The sequence below is a fragment of the Rhincodon typus genome, chromosome 3 (assembly GCF_021869965.1).
Source record: "Rhincodon typus isolate 14 chromosome 3, sRhiTyp1.1, whole genome shotgun sequence".
Classification (NCBI taxonomy): Eukaryota; Metazoa; Chordata; class Chondrichthyes; order Orectolobiformes; family Rhincodontidae; genus Rhincodon; species Rhincodon typus.
Genome location: NC_063334.1, coordinates 30387037 through 30409699, shown reverse-complemented (window position 1 = coordinate 30409699; position 22663 = coordinate 30387037). Strand labels below are relative to the sequence as shown.

The following is a 22663-nucleotide window of genomic DNA, read 5'->3' as shown; positions in this document are numbered from 1 at the left end:
GTCTGAAGAAGGGTCTAGACCCGAAACGTCAGCCTTCCTACTCCTCTCATGCTGCTTGGCCTGCTGTGTTCATCCAGCTCTGCACCTTGTTATCTCTGCTCTTTTAATGATTTTCTTTCTAATTCACCAAGTTAAATTACAGTGTAATTAATTAAGATCATGTTATTCAGCATTCTACTACAAATGCACCAAATCCAAAATGTGTACATTCTGCACTCTGAGCATTCATTTAACAAGGTACACCTTATAAAATCATCAACTTAGACTTGTTGTTGAGGAGAACTTGAGCTTTTATTTGCAAAGCATCTGTTTTGGTCTACAGCTACACCCTGACGTGTGTTTTGTCTTATTTTCTAAGAAAATCTGATCATTCATTTTGCTGGAAAGAGAAACACCTTGACAAAGTTTCTTGTCTTGCACTCATCAGAACAAACACAAGAATGCCAAATTTCAAACAATCACAATAATTTGTACTTCAGGAGGAAAGGATGCCAATTTTTTCGGCAAATTGAGTCTTATTGAGACATTGCCATGAAGTATAAGTTGTTCTGATCATTTATCATGATGAGCGTAAGATGGAAAGCTCCACACCATAAATCTTGTAAGCAATGTTAAAATCATTGATGTTTTAAAAATCTAAATTTTAAATAGTACTTTGTCAAAATGAACTGTTGCTGTCATACCAAAAACATGCAAATCTCTATGCATTTTATATTCAAATGATATTGTTCCAGTGCAGACTAAGCATGTTTTGTAGGTGCGTTAACTTTGTCTTTTTTTTAATGTTAACATTTGCTGCTAATAATCAGTTACTGATTTGAAGAGCCTTTGTGTATATTTAGACTCCACCAATCAATTCTTTCGTTGGTTGTTTGACTTGTTGATGTGTGGGATGGACCAAAAATAAAACTGTGAAAAAGGCTTTGAGTTACTGGCTTCCTTATATTTCTTGTTCATAAGGTTGTTTGTCAGAGGGTGGTGGTGGGAGAGGTTGCAGAAGGACTTGGGCAAAAAGATGTACTTCAGCAATATCTGGATTCAGAATCTCTCTTTCCTTCCTTCCCTTACCATTTGCTAAACCTTTGACATAATAAATAAAAAAATTCACAATTAATCGAACATTCTTGCATTAAAAAGTTTGATTTTACTTCTTGTGCTTTCATTACTTTAAAGATTGCTAAATAATTTACGTTTTTCAGTATTATGCATTTGGAGACTGATTGGGTGGGCAAAGATGTTACTAGATACTTGGGGGTGTCATTTGCACATTTGGTCTTGCACATACTTCTATCCATCTAAAATGACTGAATTGATTGGTATTTGATGTTTATTGCAAGCATCTGTGGAGCTGTAATGGCAGTGAGAGAAAATTGCAAAACTAGACTGTTTATAAAGTTGTTGTTGTTTGTCTATTTGATTGCTGCATGCAATTTCTGAGTTTCCTTTGTGTATGTAGAAATTGAACTAGTTGCCAGATAATAAATGAATAAATCACACTGTGTTCTGCACTTGGCTAGTTTTTAGTTTGTTTTAATGTTGGGCCTCTGGGCTAAAAATCTGCAGCTGAGGATTACAAAGGCATCTCGTGTCTATGTGTCGTGTCATCAGAAATGTCATTGAAGGTAACAAATTATACATTTTGGATGTGGCTTGTTTAAAGGATTGGAAATAAAAAAATGGAAATTCTGTGTTGCAGATTGAATATTCTTTATTTCATAATACAAGTTTTTTCCATTTGCATGAGCTATCTTCTGTTCAGTTCTACAATATTCAGTATTTTTTAACTTCTTTGATCACAGTGAATTCTTTAGTATTTACAATCCAGTTTTAGTCAAAGGTGGGTAGGGATCCAATTTATTTTGTTCTAATATGTAAATCAAGCTACGGAGTTTCAACATTGCACTTATACATAGCACTTCTCATGACGGGCAAGCACACCAAAGCACTTTGAAGTCACCTGAGAGATAGTAAGAACTGCCGATGCTGGAGTCAGAGATAACACAGCGTGGAGCTGGAGGAACACAGCAGGCCAGGCAGCATCAGAGGAGCAGGAAAGCTGACGTTTCAGGTTGAGATCCTTTTTCTGAAGGGTCCTGACCTGAAACGTCAGCTTTCCTGCTCCTCTACTGCCTGGCCCGCTGTGCTCCTCCAGCTCCACACTGTGTTATTGCAGTCAACTGAAGTGTTTTACAAGTTTAACTGATGTTTTACCAGGTAGGAAACTTTGGCATAAAATTTCCACCCAGCCATGTGGTAATTGTAGCATAGAGGGAGTACATATATCAGTAGTTTGGTGTAATTCTGAAAATCGTCACATACTATCAAGACTCTCAGAGAGGAATAAACAACTGTACTAGAAATTTGTACTGCACTGATTCTATACGTTAATATCACGCAGTTTAGCAATGAAGAGAGGCTTGATAAGCTTGGGTTGTTTCCTTTAGAGCAGAGAAGGCTGAGAGGGTATCTGATTTAAGTGTGTAAGATTGAGGGGAATGGACAGGGTAAATAGAAAGCAGCTGTTCCTCTAGTTGAAGGGTCAGTAACAATGGGGCAGAATCTTACTCTCAAAGGTGGGAGATTTAGAGGGGATTTGTGGACTTATTTTCCACCGGGAGGGTGTTGACAATCTGGAATGCACTGCGTGAGAGAGTAGTAAAGGTGGGAAGCCTCACAACTTGGTATAGGAATTGAAATATCATAGCATTCATAGCCAAGGGCCAACTGCTGAAAAGTGGGACTAGTTTTATTAATCATTCCAGGCTCGATTGGCCGAAGGGCCTCTTCTGTACTTTATGATGATTCAATGATTTGATAAATATTTTAGTAAAGGCAGAGTTACATTCCCAACACTGGCTGTCATTCAAGGTGGTGACCTAGAATCATGTGCAGATGTGCACAGTGAGACTGTGTGACTTGATGTCGATTGAATCCTGTCTCTTTGGTTAACACTCAAGCGATTTTTAGATTATGTTTCCTGGAGCTCCTATTATGAGTGACGTCTATTCTAAAAGAAAAATGAAAAATTGTGAAATAGTTGAGAACATGGCTTTGGTAACTATTTCAGCGACTGCGTACACATGAGATCTTGACAGGTACACTACTGCATCCCTTTCAAAGCCATGATATTTTAGGCAAATTGTCTGCATAGCAACATAGGCAGACATTAATTGTTTATGTGAAACATAATCAGTTTCACGATTAGGCAGATGCCTCTGTAATACGATTACACAGTTACTTCTGTGATGCGAGTTTAAACATATCGCTGCAGTCTTGTGCGTACACATGTGATGTTGCATCGAGCTGTGGCGTTCATCATAAAGGCAGGCAAATAAGTTTTGTTGGATCTCCAGGGAGTCATACTAGTCACTCTTGGCTAAGTCAGAGACAGAGATGCAGCGGACTCAGCAGGGACGTATAATCTAAGAGTGCAACCTCGACAGTGCAGGATCAAGTTCCAAAACACAGGCCTCGTGATAGGCAGACTCCATGCAGGTTCAATAAAATTGAGTTGTATCCATGGTCTTAGTGCAGTCCATGGAGGCAACTGAAGCCGGTCATGCCTGAATGTGTGTTTTAGATTTGTTGGTTGAGGAATAAATTTTGGTCATGACATTGGGACAACTAGTAGCTCTTTAAATGTGTCTTGGAATATTTTACGTCTGTACAATTGCAGACAGTCCCTCAATTTAACATCTTATCTAAAAGGTGGCACCTCCGAAGGTGCAGCACTCCCTGAGGTCCAGCCAAGATGATGTGTTAGTTGAGTTTGCCCTTCTTGGTCCATGTAGCATTTTGATAGAACAGACTGGTTTGTTAGGCTACTTTAGAGGGCAGTTAAGGGTCAACTACATTGTTGTGAGTCAGGATTCAGGCTGGCCAAAAATGTCAGGTTTACTTTCCCAAGTTAGCGTTTCTGTTTAAACAAATTCCAACTCTACTACCTGCCTTAACCGTAACTCAAAGACAGGTTCTTTGTACCAATATGACAGTGTTTCAGTGGTTAACAAACTGATAAATTGTTTTGCACTATGGATTACACTGGATTGGGAAATTACAGGGGGTTCTCTGATTAATGGCAACGCGAATTGGCTATAATATAATTGACGAATAGGGGAACAGTATTTGTAAAACGCAAACTTGTGTTGGCTATAACGCAATTCCATTGAGTATGGATTGTGTGTCATAAACTTCAAAAGTAATATCACACAGAGAACAAATGTCTTGTTAGAAAATTATGTGAAGTCTTAGTTTGAAGAGTTTATGCTGAACACATTAAATGCATCAGCATTATTTAAAAAATACAGCTCATTTAAATTGAATAATGAACTCCAACGCTAAATTGATGGTATAAGTAAAAAATGAAGTATAGTTTAAAGTAATGTCAGTGCTGTTAAAACATGCATCTTTGTGTGTAGTATTTTTGCCTAGATTTTGTTACATATTCAATATGCAAGAATTTTTGAACTTGCTCGTGTAAATCATTTATACCCAAAGTTGTCTGTTACAACCTGCTCCTTTCCAGCACTATTTTGAATACAGTGTTACTCAGGTTTACAACACATTTTAATCCTACAATTGACTTCAGTGCCAATGGCTACACAGGAAACAAAGGTCAGATTCCTCTGCTTCACTCATCTGAAAATCTATCCAGAAGTCTGTGCCGATGGAATGTCAGGTCAGATCAGCATTTAAATGGTGGAGGGAATGTTACTAAAAATTGCTGATGTGTCAATTTTGGGGGAGTTTCATGGAGTGTTGCTGACTGTGAGCTCAATCTCTCACAATTTTGCACTGCTGAGCTCTTATTTCAGGCAGGTGTTAAAGATTACATCTGAAATTGCCATGCATTTGCTGCACTTCTGCCCTCAAACCACACCCCACCCCTAACAAAAATAAGGACAGAGACCCATGGTCCTCACATACCACTGCACCAGCCTCCACATCCAGTGCATCATCTTCCACCACCTGCAATCTGATCCCAGCACCAAAGATATATTTCCCTCCCCACTCCATCTGCCTTTCGTAAGGACTGCTCACTCTGCAACTCCTTCGTCCACTACACACACCCCCACCGACCCCACACATCTGGTACCTTTCCTTGTGACCACAGAAGGTGCTACACCTGCTCCTACACCTCCCCTCTCACTTCCATCCAAGGCCAGAATCAATCTTTCCAAATCTGACAGGGATTCACTTGTACATCTTCCAACCTGGTCTGCTGTATCTGTTGTTCCTGATGTGATCGCCACGACATCAGTGAGACCCAGCGCAGACTCAGTGACTGATTTGTGGAGAGTCTGCAGTCTGTACTCTGTAATCAACAACAGCTTCCAGTTTAACTCGCCCTTCCTCTCCCTGGGTGACATGTCCATCCTGGGCCACCCCCAGTGTCACAACGACGCCACACACAAACTGGAGGAACATTTCATTTCATTTCAGGAGCTTACAGCCCAATGGCCTCAACATAGAATTCACCAGTTTCAAAATCTCCCCACCCCTGTCCTCAACCCATGTCAACCCTCCCTCTCACTTTCATCTCCTTGACTTGGCACAACCAGTCCATCTTCCTTCCCGCCTATCCACCCCACCCATCCCACTGACCAATCCCCACTACCCCCTACCTGCATCCACCTATCACCTTCCCCCAGCCCCACCCCACCCCCTCTATTTATTTCCCAGCTCTTTCCCCCTCCCCAGTCCTGATGAAGGGTGTAAACCCAAAATGTCGACTTTCCTGCTCCTCTGATGCTGCCTGGCCTGCTGTGTTCCTCAAGCTCCACACTATGCTATCTCTGATTCCAGCATCTGCAGTTCTTGCCATATCCTTGTAAATGTATTGCCTCTTTTTATCAGACAGGTGATGCTGCACTGTCATTATGAGTGCAGCTATAAGAATGAAGCTACACAGGTGAGGAAGAATTTTGGAAAATATAATTGTTATGTGTCCTTTGTGCTCCAACCCCGCTTTCCCCATAGGCCCTGTTATTGATACAGCGTGATTTTCAGTAGCGTGATGTTGTGCTGGAACGCAACTATCGCGTTATAGCAGAAAACCCCTGTAATTGACTTGCCAAATTCATTTTACTGATAACGTGCAGCAAATAAAGAGGAAAGGCATCAATTTAACTACATTTAAACCTAGGATCCAAAGATGAAATTTATCTTGTGCTGTCTCAACAATTACACCTTGACTTAAAAATTCACATCCTGATTTTCAAATCCCTGCTTTCTTCGTAATGTCTGAAGTCTTCTAACTTCCTGCAGTTTCCGTGATGCTTGAATTCTCATCCCTTGCACATCCCCACTTTTCTTCAGTTCAGCTACCTGGGTCCTAACAGCTGAACTGGAGGTTTCTTTCCACATCTCCACCTCTCTCCTGTAAGACACTCCTTAAAACCTATCTACTTGACCAATCTTTCATCATCTGCTCTACTATCTCTAATTCAGTGTTAGGTTTGTTTTTCCAAATACTTCTATGAAGCATCTTGGAGCATTTTACTTCACTAAAGGTTCTATATAAATATAATGAAAGAAAGAATTGCGGATATTGGAAATCTGAAATAAAAGCAGAAATTGCTGGAGTTCTGATAGCATCTGTGGCGAGAAAGCAGAATTAACATTTTGAGCCAGTGACCCTTCTTCAGAACTGAACTTTCTCTCTACAGATGCTGTCAGACCCACTGATTTTCTGCAGCAGTTTCGATGTCAATGCAAGTTGTTTTAGTATGCTAGTATAAATATTTCTAGAAACTGTTGCTTTTGGTCATTAACATGGATTTTGATTTGACTTATTACTGTCATGCAGTGAGGTACAATGAAAAGAGTTGTCTTACACGCTCTACAGGCAGATCGTACTTTACAGGTGCATCAGGGTAGCAAAACAGAGTGCAGGCTACAGTGTTACAGCTGCTGAGAAGGTACAGAGAGAGATCAGCATTAACATTAAACAGGTCCATTCAAAAGTCTGATGACAGCAGGGAAGAAGCTGTTTTTGAAACTGTCCACATGTTTATATCTCCTGCCTGATGGAAGAGGGCAGAGAGCATATAACTGGGGTGAAAGGGGTCTTTGATTATGTTGGTTGCTTTCCGATGCAGTGCGAAGTATAAACGAAGTCAGTGGTTGGGAGGCTGGTTTGTGTGATGGACTGGGCTTCACAACTCTCTGTAGTTTCTTTTGGTCTTGGGAAGAGCATTTGCCATAACACACTGTGATGCATCCAGATAGGATGCTTTCTATAGTGCATCTATAAAAATTTGTGCAAGGCTTTATGGGCATGCTGAATTTCCTTCACCTCCCGAGCATGTAGGTGCATTGCTGTGCTCCCTTGACCGTAGTGTCAACATGGTGAACCAGGATAGATTGTTGATTTTCATCATTCCCAGGAGCTTGACGCTCTCGAATATCACCACCACAACACCATTGACAGAGACAGGTGCATGCCCTCCATTCCACTTCTAGAAGTCAATGACCAGCTCCTTCATTTTGTGGATATTGATGGCGATATTGTTGTCTTCACACATGCTGTTAAGCACTCTGTCCTGCCTGTCCTCCGTCTCGTCATCGTTTGAGGTCTGACCAACAACGGTGATGTTGTCAACAAACTAGTAAATGGAGTTAGGGTAGAATTTGGCCACGCAGTCATGTGTGTATAGGGAGTATAGTAGGGGGCTAAGTACGCAGCCTTGCAGGGCACCGGTGTTGAGGATTGTCATGGAGGTGGTGTTGTCGCCTATCCCTACTGACTGCTGTTGGTCAGGAAGTTGCGAATCCAGTAACATAGCGGGAGCAGAGTCCTAGGTCCCGGAGTTTAGAGATGAGTTTGTCTGGAATTATGGCGTTGAAGGCAGAGTTGTAGTCAATAAGTAGGAGCCTGACATAGGTATCTTTGTTTCCAGATGTTCCAGGGATGAATGTAGGGCCAGGGAGATGGACCTGTTGTGATACGAACGAATTGCAGGGCGTTAAAGCAAGCTGGGAGGCTGGTGTGAGCCATAACCAACCTCTCGAAGCATTTCATAATTATGGATGTCAGAGCCACAAGTTAGTATTCATTGATGACACATTGCATGATTTTCCTTTGACACAGGGATGTCTGTATTGTGTAAAGGTTATAACACAACATTGGTTTAGATTTTTTTCACTTCAGCGGTGTTGAGGTGATATTTAAGTAGCTGTACAACTGGGTTTATAAATGTGTCATGAAACATTATAAGTAATTCATAATTTCACTTATTAAAAACTGAGCCTCAAAGGGGATTACAGAAGTAACCCTTAGTCGTAATGTTGTTTCTGACTCAAGAATATTTGCTTCTAATGAGTAGTGTGTCCAGCTTTACTCTTGCTTTCTTCACACAGATTTATCAAAGCCAAGTAGATTCAACCCAATCCATATACTGCTGCAGCCAGTCTGACACTTAGCCTCTCACTTCTTACCCCAGGTTGACCGTGTGGGAACACAATGATTTGTGGTGGGAACCGTGCCCAGTTAGTCACCCTTTACTCATATTCCGCTTGGGACCCCTGCAGCCCAATGGTATCAATGTGGACTTCACAAGCTTCAAAATCTCCCCTCCCCCTACTGCATCCCAAAACCAGCCCAGCTCGTCCCCGCCTCCCTAACTTGTTCTTCCTCCCACCTCAAGCCCCACCCCCATCTTCTACCTACTCATCCCGCCCCCTTGACCTGTCTGTCCTCCCTGGACTGACCTATCGCCTCCCTAACTCCCCACCTACACTCCCCTTTACTGGCTCCATCCCCGCCTCTTTGACCTGTCTGTTTCCTCTCCACCTATCTTCTCCTCTATCCATGTTCTATCTGCCTCCTCCTCCTCTCCCTATTTATTTCAGAACCCCCTTCCCTTCCCCCATTACTGAAAAGGGTCTAGGCCCGAAACGTCAGCTTTCCTGCTCCTCTGATGCTGCTTGGCCTGCTGTGTTCATCCAGCTCTACACCTTGTTATCACAGCACAACCTAGATTGGATTGTCTGCTTTTCTCCTGTGCTATCACATTTTAATTCACTAAGTTTGAGTTGAGAAGGCCTGGTTTTGAACAAAAACAGAGTTCAAGGTCTCCTGATCATTTAAAATGTACCGTACATCGTGGTGTATAAATCATCCCAGATAAAACCCAACTCCACTTATTCAGGCCTAAACATAGTTTTTGGCTTTATGTGGTTGTATAGTCGTAGAGTTGTACAGCACAGAAACAGAACCTTTGGTCCAACTTATCCATGCCAACCAAATATCCTAAATTAATCTAGTCCTTTTTGCCAGGATTTTGGCCCTTATCCCTCTAAACCCTTCTTATTCATGTACTCATGATTTAAATGTTGTAATTGTACCAGGTTCCACCACTTCCTCTGGCAGCTCATTCCGTACAAGCACTACCCTCTCAAAAATTTGCCCCCTTAGGTCCCTTTTAAATCTTTCCCTTCTCACCTTAAACCTATGCCCTCAAGTTGTGGACTCCTCCACCCTGGGAAAAAGACCTTGACTATTCACCCTATCCATGCCCCTCATGATTTTATAAATCTCTATAAGGTCACTCGTAAGGCTCTGACACTCCAGGGCAAGTATACTTGGCGTACACATACCAACCCCCTTTTAGAGTCATAGAGATGTACAGCATGGAAACTTTGGTCCAACATGTCCATGCAGATCAGATATCCTAAATTAATCTCGTGTCATTTACCAGCATTTGGCTCACATCACTCTAAAGCCTTCCTATTCATCCGGATGCTTTTTAAATGCTGTAATTGTACCAGCCCCTGCCAGTTCCTCTGGCAGCTTATTCCACACGTGCACCACCCTCTGTATGAAAAAGTAGATCCTGAGGTCCCTTTTAAATCTTTACCCTCTCACCCTAAACTTATGCCCACTAGTTCTGGACTCCCCCATCCTGGGTAAAAAGGCGTTGACTATTTACCCTATCCATGCCCCTCATGATATTGTAAACTATTATAAGGTCACCCCTCAGCCTCTGATGCTCCAGGGAAAAAAGGCCCCAGCCTATAGCTCAAACCTTGCAACACCTTTTCCGCTAAGAAATGCTCTCCTAGGAGTTGTCTCAATTTTTCACCTCTGGATGCTGTGCTCATCCTTTAGATTAGTACATGGGACATCATCACCTGATCCCATGTTAGTAAGAAAATGCTTGGAAGTTTAAGACACGCCCGCACAAAGCACCCTGTGTACAGCAAACAAAAATTGATTGCAAGAAGACAAGTCCAGAGCATGGTGGCTCAGTGGTTAGCAATGGGACCTGGGTTCGATTCCAGCCTCGGGTGACTGTCTGTGTGGAGTTTGCACGTTCTCCCCCTGTCTGCATGGGTTTCCTCCGGGTGCTCCGGTTTCCTCCCACAGTCCAAAGATGTGCAGGGTAGGTGGATTGGCTATGCTAAATTGCCCATAGTGCCCAGGGATGTTTAGGTTAGGTGGGTTAGACAAGGGAAATGTAGGGGTAGGGGAGTGGGTCTGGGTGGGATGCTCTTCGGAGGGGCTGTGTGGACTTGTTGGGCCGAATGGCCTGTTTCCACACTGTAGGGTTTCTATGATTCTAGTTTGAGATTGAAAGCCATAACATTTGCCAATTTGTTAAATGTATGTGCTGTAGGCATGGAATTCAGTGATGATAAACGATTTAAGGATTGTGTTTGTGTTGCATGGAATGGGTGGGTGGATAGTAGACAAAAAATACCTTCTCAAAGAATGGACATGTAAATATATGTGTGCTACTCTGCCTGATGTTTCATGTAGTTTTTTTATCATCAAATCGTAGGGTGGTATTAATGCGCAAGTTCTCTCCAATCATTCAGAAACTGCAGCATATACAATTCAATGTATAAGAGAGGAATATGACTTGTGGTGGAGAGATTACTGAACCAAAAGCGTCCAGTCTAGTCCAGAGTGAAGTCCTTACAATAATGGCATAGCCAAAGTGACTCAATGAATTCAATGAACTCTTTGTACCTGATGCCAACGATGATGAATTTAACAGTACGCAAAATGCTTTCATTTCAGTTAAGGATATTCTTGCAGAATTAATTAATTCAATAAATCATTGATTTCATTAGAATTATCTTTATTTTTAACAATTCAAAATGCCAACTACCTACACCAACACTGGCAGTGCACACTTTATAAGTTGACCCCTGTTTTGGAAGGATTTTGCCAAAGGTCAACTTGTGTACCATGAACCACAGTATGTTGCATCATTTTATAAGCACAATAGTTCCATTACAGTTAGTCTAACTAACAGTTGTGAGATTCTCAAAAATGTTGGATGGGTCAAAGACTTTAATCAGCAACCACTTTTTGCCAAGATAGGATTCCTTGAATTTGATCAATACTCTTGAATTAGAAACATGGGCTTGATTTGTATGGTGTTTTAGTTCATTTATCCCTGGTAAATTATACTGGACCTGTGTCTGATTGTTGCATTTTTTTCCCAAGCAAAGTTGGGGCATTTTACCACTTAAAGACGGTTATGCATTTTTACTTTGAATTCTGTTTAAACGTTAAACTTATCATATTTCTAAATATGACATCTGCATTACAGATGTTAGCTTGAAAGCAGCATTTCCTTGGTTATCAGTCTTTTGGATTATCTGATTATAAGATTGCAAGTTTGAGCCCTATCCATGCTGTATTGAGTGCATATTTTATTTTCGTCTCTGATATTACACATTGCAAAACAGTGAGTTATTTCCCACAAAAAAGGTTAAGGCCAGATATCCGTTTTATTTGAAGTTTGCTGTAAGTTGTTTTCAATGTGCTACTTGAGCAGGAAAGAAGCCCGAATGGTGCAGTAGAAACAGACAATGCTGGTGAAACTCGACTGGTCTGGCAGTATCTGAGGAGAGAGAAATACATTTACTGCCTTCAGCACGAATTCCCTTTGAAATGTTTCTGTGAAGGTTCTTGGCATGCTTTATTACGTTAGAAGTGCTATGAATGCAAAATTGTTGTTTTGTGTCTCTTTCATAAAGTCTGAGAAAAGCTGACCTAGTAAATTTGTGTTAGGTGGTTTGTAGGCACGTTCGTGTGGGACAGAGCAGTATTAGACTATAAAAGGTCTGACTTCATTATTTATTGTTAAACATCATTCTCTTTCATATCTGAATAGGAGAGTATTGCAGTGTTAGATTTGAATGGTTCAAGTATCATGGTTGTGTACTTTTCTTTTGGTAGCTGTGCTTAATGTTTGATGTTTGAACTTACCTATTTAGCAGCCCACCAGTGTGTATGCCACCTAGGATAGCAGTATAGGCTCGAGTTGCATGTTGACAGCGTTGTGAAGCTTACATTGCAACTCTGATTCTACAAAGAACATGTTGATTCAAAGACTGTCAGGTCAGGGTCCTCCATTTCAAATTTAGAGATGTTTTCATTTTAACCATGGTCACATGAGACTTGAAATAAGAACTGCTATCTGGCCTTATTGTGGAAAACAATGCATCGATTTGCAATGTGACAACATGTTAAAGACAAAGGTAGCTATAAAAATTTAGATGCCACCTTGCTGCCCACACAAAGAACACTGTACATATTTGTGCACTTTCAGTAACTCTTTCAACATTGTGCCAGAGCTGGAGCCACCACGGATGGCTTAATATGTTAAAGAGATGCAAGTTCCATGTTGCTATAAATCTGACTGAATGTATGACAGGCAATGATTTTTTATTTATACTGGAAATTCTATGTCCCTGTTTAGGATTTTTTTTTATTGACAATCATGGTACATGTTATTTTTAACTTGCAAAAGGACTTTCTACGTTGATGGCATCTGTAGACAAAATATTCTTGTCCCTGCTATTTCCAGCAGCAAAAGCGGGGAAAGAAACCAAATGAAGTGCTACATGACTATGCTAGGGCTGAGGACTATTGAAAGGAATTCCCTTTGGAGAGCAGCTGTATTTGCCTTGTAGAGTTTGTGCTTTAATGCATATGTCTTGGCAAAGGCACCAGAGTGAAGAATGTGAACAACCAGCATGTCTGCTGGTTGGACAAAATGCATAGGGGTGGTGGGTAAAATTGCCCTGAAAGCCATCGCAACAACTGGGAAATCTCTGTCAGTTGGGGAGGAGGGGCTGGGAGAGGAGGACTGAATTGGTGAGAAGGACTGAATCGGTGAGAAGCTATTCCTGCACTCTCAGGCTGGTTTTCTCTTGTACCTGCTGCTGCTAAGTTTATCAGTGCACGTGTCAGCAGCAGTAACTAGTTAGGAACCCATTGGCTGCAGTGAGGGAATCATGGTGGAGCAGAAGAGAGCTGTGTTTTAATAAATCTCAGGTAGAGGAATCTGTTAGGGAGGAGGCAATACAAGAGAGCTGCAGGTGGAACAGGAGGTACCTGTAATAGAGAGATGGGGAGGAAGAGAAGGAGGCTGCAGGAGGGGAGTGGGGATGAGGAAGAGGAGGCTGCAATGGGGGATGAGGAGGTAGAAGAGGCTGAAAGAGGTTTGGTTGGGGGAGGAGCTATAGGAACTCCAGTACAGTAAGTTAAGGGCAGCTTCTGATACCAGTCCAGGGCCTGGTCGGTGAGAAGCCAAACGATGGACAGCACAACACCGATCTCGATTTTTTCTGTCTATTGTGGGCTGTTTAACTCCTGAAAAGGGAGAGAAACAGGTATTAAAGGAGATGAAAGTGGATGGTACTGCTATTGCAGGTGGGGAAGTGTCCTGAGCAAGTGAGTAGGCAGTGCAGAGGGCATGCAGGGTTAGTGGTATTGGGAGCTGGGGTTGGTGAAGATGAATGGTGAAGATGTTGTAGGTAATAGTGGGAGTGGTACAACAGGAGCCTTGGTGGGAGGCGGGTACAGTAGTAGAGAGAATGAAAATGAGAAAATGAGGCATCAGAGAGAGGTTGGTGGCACCTACCCTGGAAGAGTGGAGGAGGTCATTGCCCTTCTTTCTGTGGTACTGGGCATTCCTCCAGACAGCTGAAACTGCACTGACTCAGTTGGCAATCTCTCACCAGGATGGCATGGTCTGGTGCTGATGGTGCTAGGGGAAGAGGAAGTCCTGCCTGTGCACCATCCCATTCAGCAAGAGCTTCAGGAATCTGACTGCAAAGCATGGTGCCATTTTGCCCCTGTCTACCACATATGGTGCAAATGTCAGGAACCATGTAGGGCAGCTCTGGACGAATAATGCTTGTCCGGATGCACAGCCTTTCAAAGGTGACACCTACATCAGGGTTGTCAGTCACTTCTGGGATGTCCAGTGAGTGGCAAGAGGTTACTGGAACGGCACGTGATAAATAGGGCAGAAATCGGATGTGATACACACCATGGGGTTGGAATGACAATTAACGTGACCAGTTTAGTAACATTCAGTGAGGAAGACTTGCTTGGCATCGAGGCAAGATCCCTCCACAAACTCAACACAAATTTGCCCTTGGCCAAAGAAACCTGTAAGATTCAGCTCTGTGTGTCATTTGTTCAATTTAAATATGTGATCGACATTTGAGATGCAATAAGGAGGATTGTAACTGTCTTGATAAAATGTTCCAGATTTGTATAAACCTGATGGAAGTGCATTGGCCATGTGACCTCACCCTATTGCAAAAGGTGTTCAGGGTGATTTTTTTTTATAGATATATATGTATAGAAGTATGTGTTGGTTATTTTGGGGGAAAAAGATTTCTTAACACATGTCTTGTGCAAGTTAAAATACTTTGAGAAATAAATGCTTTCTTTGTATATTGTTACATTTAATGGAGAGATAGTAATTATTAAAGATGTTGATGAATTTTTTAATTCTGTTTCTGTAGGAGCCCAAATACCCGATAATATCAACATAAATACGGAAGGTATTGTTACTACATTGCTTCTCGCGATAAATGAGAGTGTGAATGAAAAAGTAGCCCATAAAAATCAAAAAGAATGCCGTTGAGAAAATCTCTTGGGGAGCCATCATGAAAAGTTATTTTGTGTCCTGGTTGAGTCCATCCTTGTCACTTCTTTTAAAAAAAAATACAAATCATGACCTTCGTGACTGAAGCTTGCTGCAGTAACACACAGCTTAAGTATAAAGGCTTGTTTATGGTTGTTTTCTCAAAAGTGTGTTGTCAGTTCTGAGCAACACTATGTTGCTTAATCTGTCAGAACTTGGTCGCTTGCATACACAATCCTTCCTACTCCAGAACCACTCACTTCTGCAGTCTAATAGCATGTCAAATTCTATGACTGCAGAATTGACAGAATTTTTTTTAAACTTAAAGTAGCTCTGTATTGATGATCCACAATTGTTCAGGCACAACATGCAAGGTGGGAATGGAGTATTGACTGTTTGCTTATGTGTGATGTAAAATGCTTAGTATGTTGCCTCTGTAATGAAATTCATGCTGTAAATTCCTGGACAGATTACAGCCTGTCAGCCATTGCAGTAAATTTAAATCTACGAATTATTCATTTGGCTACAACTTTGAGCTTTGTTTTTGGGCAGTTCAGCTCACTGTTATTTTTTTGATGCAGTGAAGTGAAAAGGTATTATTAAAATTGGGGAGCACATGTAAGTGAGGAGAAATATCCCATCAAAGAATATTATGGGTGATTTTTAAAAAAACTCCCAGTAGCTTAGCAAGTTTATCTATAAAAAATTTGACTTAGAATGAGCCAAGTTCAAACTCTTTCCCTCGCCTGTTATTTGAGCTAAATAGGGGTGCAGGTTGGGGTGCTCCAAATGATCATATAACTTTTATGGGTGAAGGACAACATCATTCAGGAAGTACAAATCTGTAAACGTTCATTAGAGTATGTGATACAGACCAAACCCTTTGACTCACTTGCTCAATGCTGGTGTTTTAAATTATGCGCAAACCTACTGCCACCATTCTTCTTCAAGTAATACTTTATTCTTGTCTATTTCATGGGCTTACCCAGCTTCCTCTTAAAAACATCTTTGCTGTTTGCCTCAGTTGCTTCCTATGGACGCAGGAAATCACTCTGTTTCCAATTTTGTTTTTGTAAACTGTTTTCATGACAGTACTCTCCTGAGACTCCACTTTTCTGTTATCCAGCTTCCTTTCGCTTCTCCACTCTCAAGCTCTCTACTTCCAAATGTCTGTCTCAAACCTCTAGTACTCCTCGACCTTGCTGCTCTCTTGCCAGTATCCTAGATTTGATTTCCTCCTAGATAAGCCTGCAGCTTCCCTTTGTGCCTTTCTTCGCATCCTCCCAAGGACTCATCAAGGCATTTGGTGCAGCAACATGAATTTCTCCATCCCACACTCCAAATCAAACTTCCTGCCCAAAGTGCCTACTGCATTGTAGTCTTATCAATCTGCTACCTGTTGAACACATTCTGCCCACTGCCTATACAGTGGACTTTGTTCTCATGCCCCCATGCTTGTCCCTTTAGAATGTCCAGAGGTGATAACATATCTCGTTTGATGAGGCTTCTCCACTTGGCTATATCTTTCACTAATTGCTTGGTTTGGATTGTCAAGTCATGCCGTTATCTGACTCCTCCCACATTCCTTTGAATCTTTTTTTCTTCTGATTTCACTGCCTTCTTATCATCCTGAAATCTCTCCTTCCATGTGCACTCCCCAACCTATGTACAAAGCCCCTGTTCCCCACTTTGATCTTGCCCCCTCCTGTAGACTTGCTTGTCCCTTTCCCTTAATTACAGATTAGCTCAATTCTCATCACTTCTGTGTATCACTCTCCTCCCACAGCTCCTTCTACATGCTAACCCTACATTGTATATCCACCCCTCTATCTCCTATTTCATTTACAACTGCACTTTCAAAATCCCAACTCTCTCTAGTCCTTGAATCTCTTGTGCACCACACAAATCTCTGCATCTACTGATTTGTTTAACTGTCTGATGTATCTACATTCATCTATTTATAGACTCTTGAGCATCCCCAGTCTTCACACTCCACTGTTGCTGGTTATGCCTTTAGCTGCTTCGGCCCTGAGCTTTTGGAATTCCCTCCCTATATTTTTTGGAGTTGCTACTCCCCTCCTTCCTTTAAGACACTTCAGTATCACCGATGTGTGCGATATTATGTTATTTTACTGCTGCTGTGAAGCACATAGGGCACTTTATTATGCTGGGGCACTAAAATTGCCTTAAGTTTTTACTGTTGTGGTAATGAGCTTCACTTTCTTGGGGAAGGACATTATTTGGTTCAGCTGTGGTAGCCTCTTTAATCAAAGAATCTGGAATCCACTTTGCTGTAGCACATCTGTGAATAATGTCCATTTTTGTGAGATCCATCTTTGGATCTGTTCCCTGGTGAGGAGATCTGATCAGAGAGATCAGCATACCATACCATCACCACACTGAGTGAGAGCAGCTAGTTTAGCACTTTTAACAGTGACTTGCATTTGTAATAGTGTCTATGAATGTGCCAAGGTATATTTACTTCACACAAAAATAAATTGACACTTTTGGGGCAGATAATAAGTTTTGAGAAGTATATTAAAGGAAGAAAGAGAGACTGAGATGGTCATGGAATTAATTTCAGGCAGCTCGGAAGATAGGTAGCTGAAGACACTGTTGTCAATGCTTGTGAGACCGGAAATGGAGGATTCACAAGACTCCAGGAATTGGGGAGTATAGAAATCATGATGGGGAGGTGGGCGAAGACATAAAAGTTCTGAGATTACAGCTTAGGGTGTGGGAGAGGTCATAGAGGAAGTTGAATATAAGGAAGAGAGTTTTTAATTTGAGGCCTAACAGGACTGGGAGCCATTGTAGGCAAGAGATTACACCTCGGGTGTACCTGGTTTGGCTGGATCGGTACATCACCAAGCCCTGATTTTGTAATATTATTAATTAATTTGTTATTCATGTCATGCTCTGGTCCTTTGTATTAACCTTGGTTGTCATCTGTGGATTGTCTTTTTCTTTCTTCTGTATAGCCTTTTCTGGAAAACTCAACAGGTTTCCAACATTTGATGGTGAACTCAAGGAGCTCTGCACCAGTGCAGTCAGTGCAAACACCACAAAGGCGACGCTGTATTCACTGAATGTGTGGCGATACTGGTGTGTGACACGAGAGCTGAAGCAATACATGGACATTACCAAGGTACGTCCTCTGAATGTTGATGGAGAATGACATTACACGGTGTGTACAAAACAGAAACAGGCAGGCACCTTAACCATTTGGGCTGCATGCAAACTTCCTTTCACCCTATTGGCACATTCTACAATTCCTTTCTCTCTCTTGCTATGATTTTGCAAAGAGAAAGAATCGAGGGGAATAGGGTTGATCTTCCTTTTTAAAATAGGGAGTGTCAGTTCTGCTTTTGGAACTTAATTATAGGTTGTTATCAAATTGCAGCATTAGTTCATGATTTTCAGAGTTTTTGTGCAGTGTTAATTTATAGCTAGCTTTCATGCAGTTTTGACATTACTGTGATACAATGAATGGCAGGTTTACATTTCCCACTTTGTCAGCTGCACTCTTCAGTGTGAACAATTTAGGGAACCACTGACCAATGTTAAGGCCATCTGTTGGTGTAGCGTAAATGGAGGGAGATTGGTCTGTCCACATAGCATTCAATGGAATTGTGACTTCTGGAATACACAACAAAACTCTGAGACCAACGTTAACAAAAAGTGATGCACGGATGTGAATTTACAGAGGAACATTCAAATGTTTATTAAGACAAGACACTCCAAGTGTTCAGTTAAATACTCAGAGGAGAAAATCTCTGGAGCTATGAGAAGATGGGAAAATGCATATTTCAATCTCCGTAACATTGTTTAACTCTGCCCCATCTCACTCCATCTGATGAACATTTCATCTGCATCTTTGTTATCTCCAGACTCAACTGTTCTGGCACATTCCTGACTGGTCTCTCTCATTCTACTCTCCATAACTTAAGGTCATTTTAACTCTCACCAAGTCCTGTTTCCCTGTCATTGACTTATATTGAGCTCCAATTAAGCAACGTTTTAATTTTAAAATCCTCATTCTCATTGGGCAGTGCGGTGGCTCAGTGGTTAGTGCTTGCTGCCTCACAGCACCAGCGAGGGGTTCAATTCTCCCCTTAGGTGACTGACTGTGTGGAATTTGCACATTCTCTGTGTCTGCGTAGGTTTCTTCCAGGTGCTGCAGTTTCCTCCCAAAACCCAAAGATGTGCAGGTTAGCTGGATTGACCATGCTAAATTATCCATAGTGTCCAGGAATGTGCAGGCTATCTGCACACTCTAATTCTGGCCTCTTGTGAATTGCCAATCATAGTACTCTCCGGTTGGTAGCTATGCCTTTTGTAGCCAAAGCCCCAAGCTCTGGAATGCCATCCCCAGACCTCTCCACTTCTCTCTCCCTAGCTTTCCTCTTTAAGGCACACCTTAAATCCTACTTCTGTGAACACACTTTGGTCAACTGACTAAAACCACCTTCTGTGGATCTGTCTCATAATTTTGTTGATAATGCTTCTGTGAAGCATTTTGGGGCCATTTCAATATGTTAGCAACGAGATGTATATGTACGTTTATTTTTGCATGAGAAGAAATTGGTCAGCTGTTTCAATATTTTATCATTTTATGCTTCAGTGAATCTTTCTGTAACCATGCTGTAATAGTTTAAATCCATTACTGCAAGCCTTATGACCTTATGTATGAATCCCACTATCGTCCACATCAGGTACACTTGATGCTCTTACAGGAACATGTTTCAAAGGTATTATTGTCATGAACAGTAGGGATAGTAGGGTCATTCATTTCAACCTTTCTTCTTGTTAGTATGGTTGAATTAAAGGAGGGGATGATTCCGAGGAGCTTGAATTGAGTATTGAAAATGTGAAACTTGCTACGACGACGAGTGAATGAAGTGAACCGTGTTGTTAATTTTAAGAGAAGCTGGGAGAGTACATGAGTAGAATGCTTTTTCACCTAGAGACTGGTGAACCTAATGAATTCTCTGCCACAGAAAGTAGTTGAGGTCAAAACATCAGATATTTTCATGAAGGAGTTAGATGTAGTTCTTGGGGCTAAAGGGGTCAAAGGGTATGGGGTGAAAATAGGAACAGGTGACTGAGTTGGATGATCAGCCATGATCATATTGAATGGTAGAGCAGGCTCAAATCACCTACTCCTCCTTGTTTTGATGTTTACATGAAGGAAATAGGAATGGGAAGTGATGCTGATAGAGTGAGATTTAGAAAGATAGGGTGAGGCTCAGCTAGAGCAGAAACATCAGCATTGAACAGTTGGATTAAATGTTTCCCTGAATTTTAATGCTTGGTGCCTTAATGCAGTGAGTCAATTCTGTTTTCTTTTTATCCGACTTCATGTAGTGCAAGTTGTCTTCCAGAAGGAGGCAGGGAACTGGCTTGGTGTTTGTCACTCATGTTACCAAGTGTGGATGTATTCTTGAGTTTTTCATCATATGACCTCCCTTCTACAACTGCCTCTGCCTGTTAAGAAAAAGGAGAATTAAAAAACTTCAAATGTTGTCTTTTGTATCATTTCTTGCAGTGCCCAGTTCATTAATCTTTAATCCCTGGAGATTTCAAAACATTTCAGGAGGGTCAGTGCCCCTAAATATTGGCTGAAACCTCTCTTGCAGGAATGAATCTCAGTCTACTAATGTAATGACTCTATCTCATCCTCCCACTATTGTTTTTTACACAGTGCATTCTAATGGCCAAGTGGTATTATTGCTAGACTGTTAATCCAGAGACCGAGGTAATGTTCTGGGGACCCAGTTTCAAATCCTGCCACGGCAGATGGTGGAATTTGAATTCAATAAATATCTGGAATTAAGAGCCTAATGATTACCACGAATCTATTGTGAATTGTCAGAAAAACCCATCTGCTTCACTAATATCCTTTAGGGAAGGAAACTGCCGTCCTTACCTGGTCTGGTCTACATGTGATTCCAGACCCACAGCAATGTGGTTGACTCTTAACTGCCCTCTAGGATGGGCAATAAATGCTGGCCTAGTCAGCGATGCCATCATCCCGGGAATGAATAAAAAAAATTACTTATCCATCAATGTTTAAATAAAAGGTTCTTCTGCTTCCTACTGAAGCTTGCCCTAGAGTATCTGAAATGGATCAGGCCTAATTGTGATGACCCTCAGGACCAGACAGTTTACTGATTGTCTAGGCTGACATTGAGGAGTAACTCTTTGGTACTTGGAGAGTGGAGCACAGCCCCACTCCTTTGACAACAGCTATCAGGTGAGGAGGGGACTGTATGTAAAAGGAGAGCGCTGTGTGATTTCAACATTTACATTCCCTCCCTGTTTTCTTTCTGTTAAAGATTCCACCTGCGAAGCTCAATGAGCTACTGGAGGACTTCTACGTGACTGTGAGGAAGACCGATGGCTCCGACTTCCTGGCCACCTCCCTCCACGCTATCCGTCGTGGCCTGGATCGCGTGCTGAAGAATGCTAATGTGGGTTTCTCGATTGGAGACGCTGGCTTCAAGTCCTCCACCCAAAAGCTGAAGGACAAACTGAGGCAGCTAAACAAGGCGGGCATGTCAGGCTCACGATCCCGCAACATCATCTACTTCTCGGGCCAGGACGAAGAGGAGATGTGGCAGGCCGGTTACCTGGGCGATGCCAACCCCGTGGCTTTGTTGAGCGTCGTGGTGAAGTTCAACAGCCAGTACTTCAACATGAGAACCCTGCAGGAGCATGTGGACCTCATGTATGGAGACATTGAGCTGCTGAAGGACACTGAGAATCGGCCCTTCTTTGCTAGGACTGACATGGTCAAACGAGAGAACAAGGTATGCAGCAACAAGCTGTGCTTTGGGCAAATCTACCACGAGCATTCGGAAGGACTGAAGAGGTGCCCGTACTGCCTGCTGTATAAATACATGTACACCCACCGGCCTCCAAGCCAGCGGGATCCCAAGTCACCCTTTTACCTCGTGGCCAGGAAAGATTTCTCGCAGTTGGACAATGTGTGGTTTGAGGAGCAGCGGATGGGCCTTCGCTCCCTCAGGGCTGTGGTCCCTAAACTAGCAAAGAAGGTCAGGCTCGAGCAAAGTGAGAGTTTCACCTTTGTGTCCTTCACACAGGCCTCGCTTCTTAAACCAGGAAAGTTCCTTTCTACCAGCAGCTGAAAAAAGACTGCATCCTTTAGACCAAAAGATTGTTTCAAATGTACAGCTTCTAGCAAAGGGGGAGAAATAGTGCAAATAGAAATGGAAAAAAAATGTGCTGTTATTCAAACAGGGGTAATAGTTACTCATTTAATCATCCATAATCCTTTGTCAAAGTATTTTCATTACACTTTTCAGAAAATAAAGTCTTGTAATTTAACCTCTGTATTAAAAAAAACAAAAAATTGTAAACTCCTATTGTTTCAGGAATTGGGTGAGAACGGGAATTTATCGCTAAATAGTAGGTGAGTGGTGCAGAAATGTGTGCTTTTAATTAAACTAAAATTTAACCTTGTTTTCTTACTGGTCAGGAGAGAAAGAAAGCTAGCTGCCAATAAACAGTCAATCAGGCGTGAGTCCCTGTCTAGGTATGCAGAGTATTGTGGCTGCAAGTTAACTGCTCAGCTGTAATGCATGTGTTTCTGAAGGTGTAATTGCCAAAACACAGAGCCTGGAGAGCAGAATTCACTCAGAATTAGATCAGTCCAAGTGGCATCTCTACCGTAAGTGCAATGCTGGGAATTTGGTGCAGAAAGACAAGGACAGACAAAAAAAAAACTGTCATCAGGG

General features: G+C 41.9%; 1 protein-coding gene across 2 annotated transcripts in view; it reads left to right on the top strand.

Moving 5' to 3' along the window:
- The window catches only part of LOC109917643 (uncharacterized protein KIAA1958), a 61389-nt gene extending 39001 nt beyond the window's left edge, over nt 1-22388 (top strand). Inside the window, exons 2-4 of one of the 2 annotated variants that reach the window (XM_048618992.1) lie at nt 14782-14820; nt 17885-18051; nt 21242-22388. In XM_048618992.1, the coding sequence (XP_048474949.1) occupies nt 14782-14820; nt 17885-18051; nt 21242-22054 (1019 nt within the window). In that variant the 3' untranslated portion in view covers nt 22055-22388. The remainder of the gene's footprint in view (nt 1-14781; nt 14821-17884; nt 18052-21241) is intronic. The other variant, XM_048618999.1, reaches the window with a different exon arrangement.
- The last annotated feature ends 275 nt before the right edge of the window (nt 22389-22663 follow it).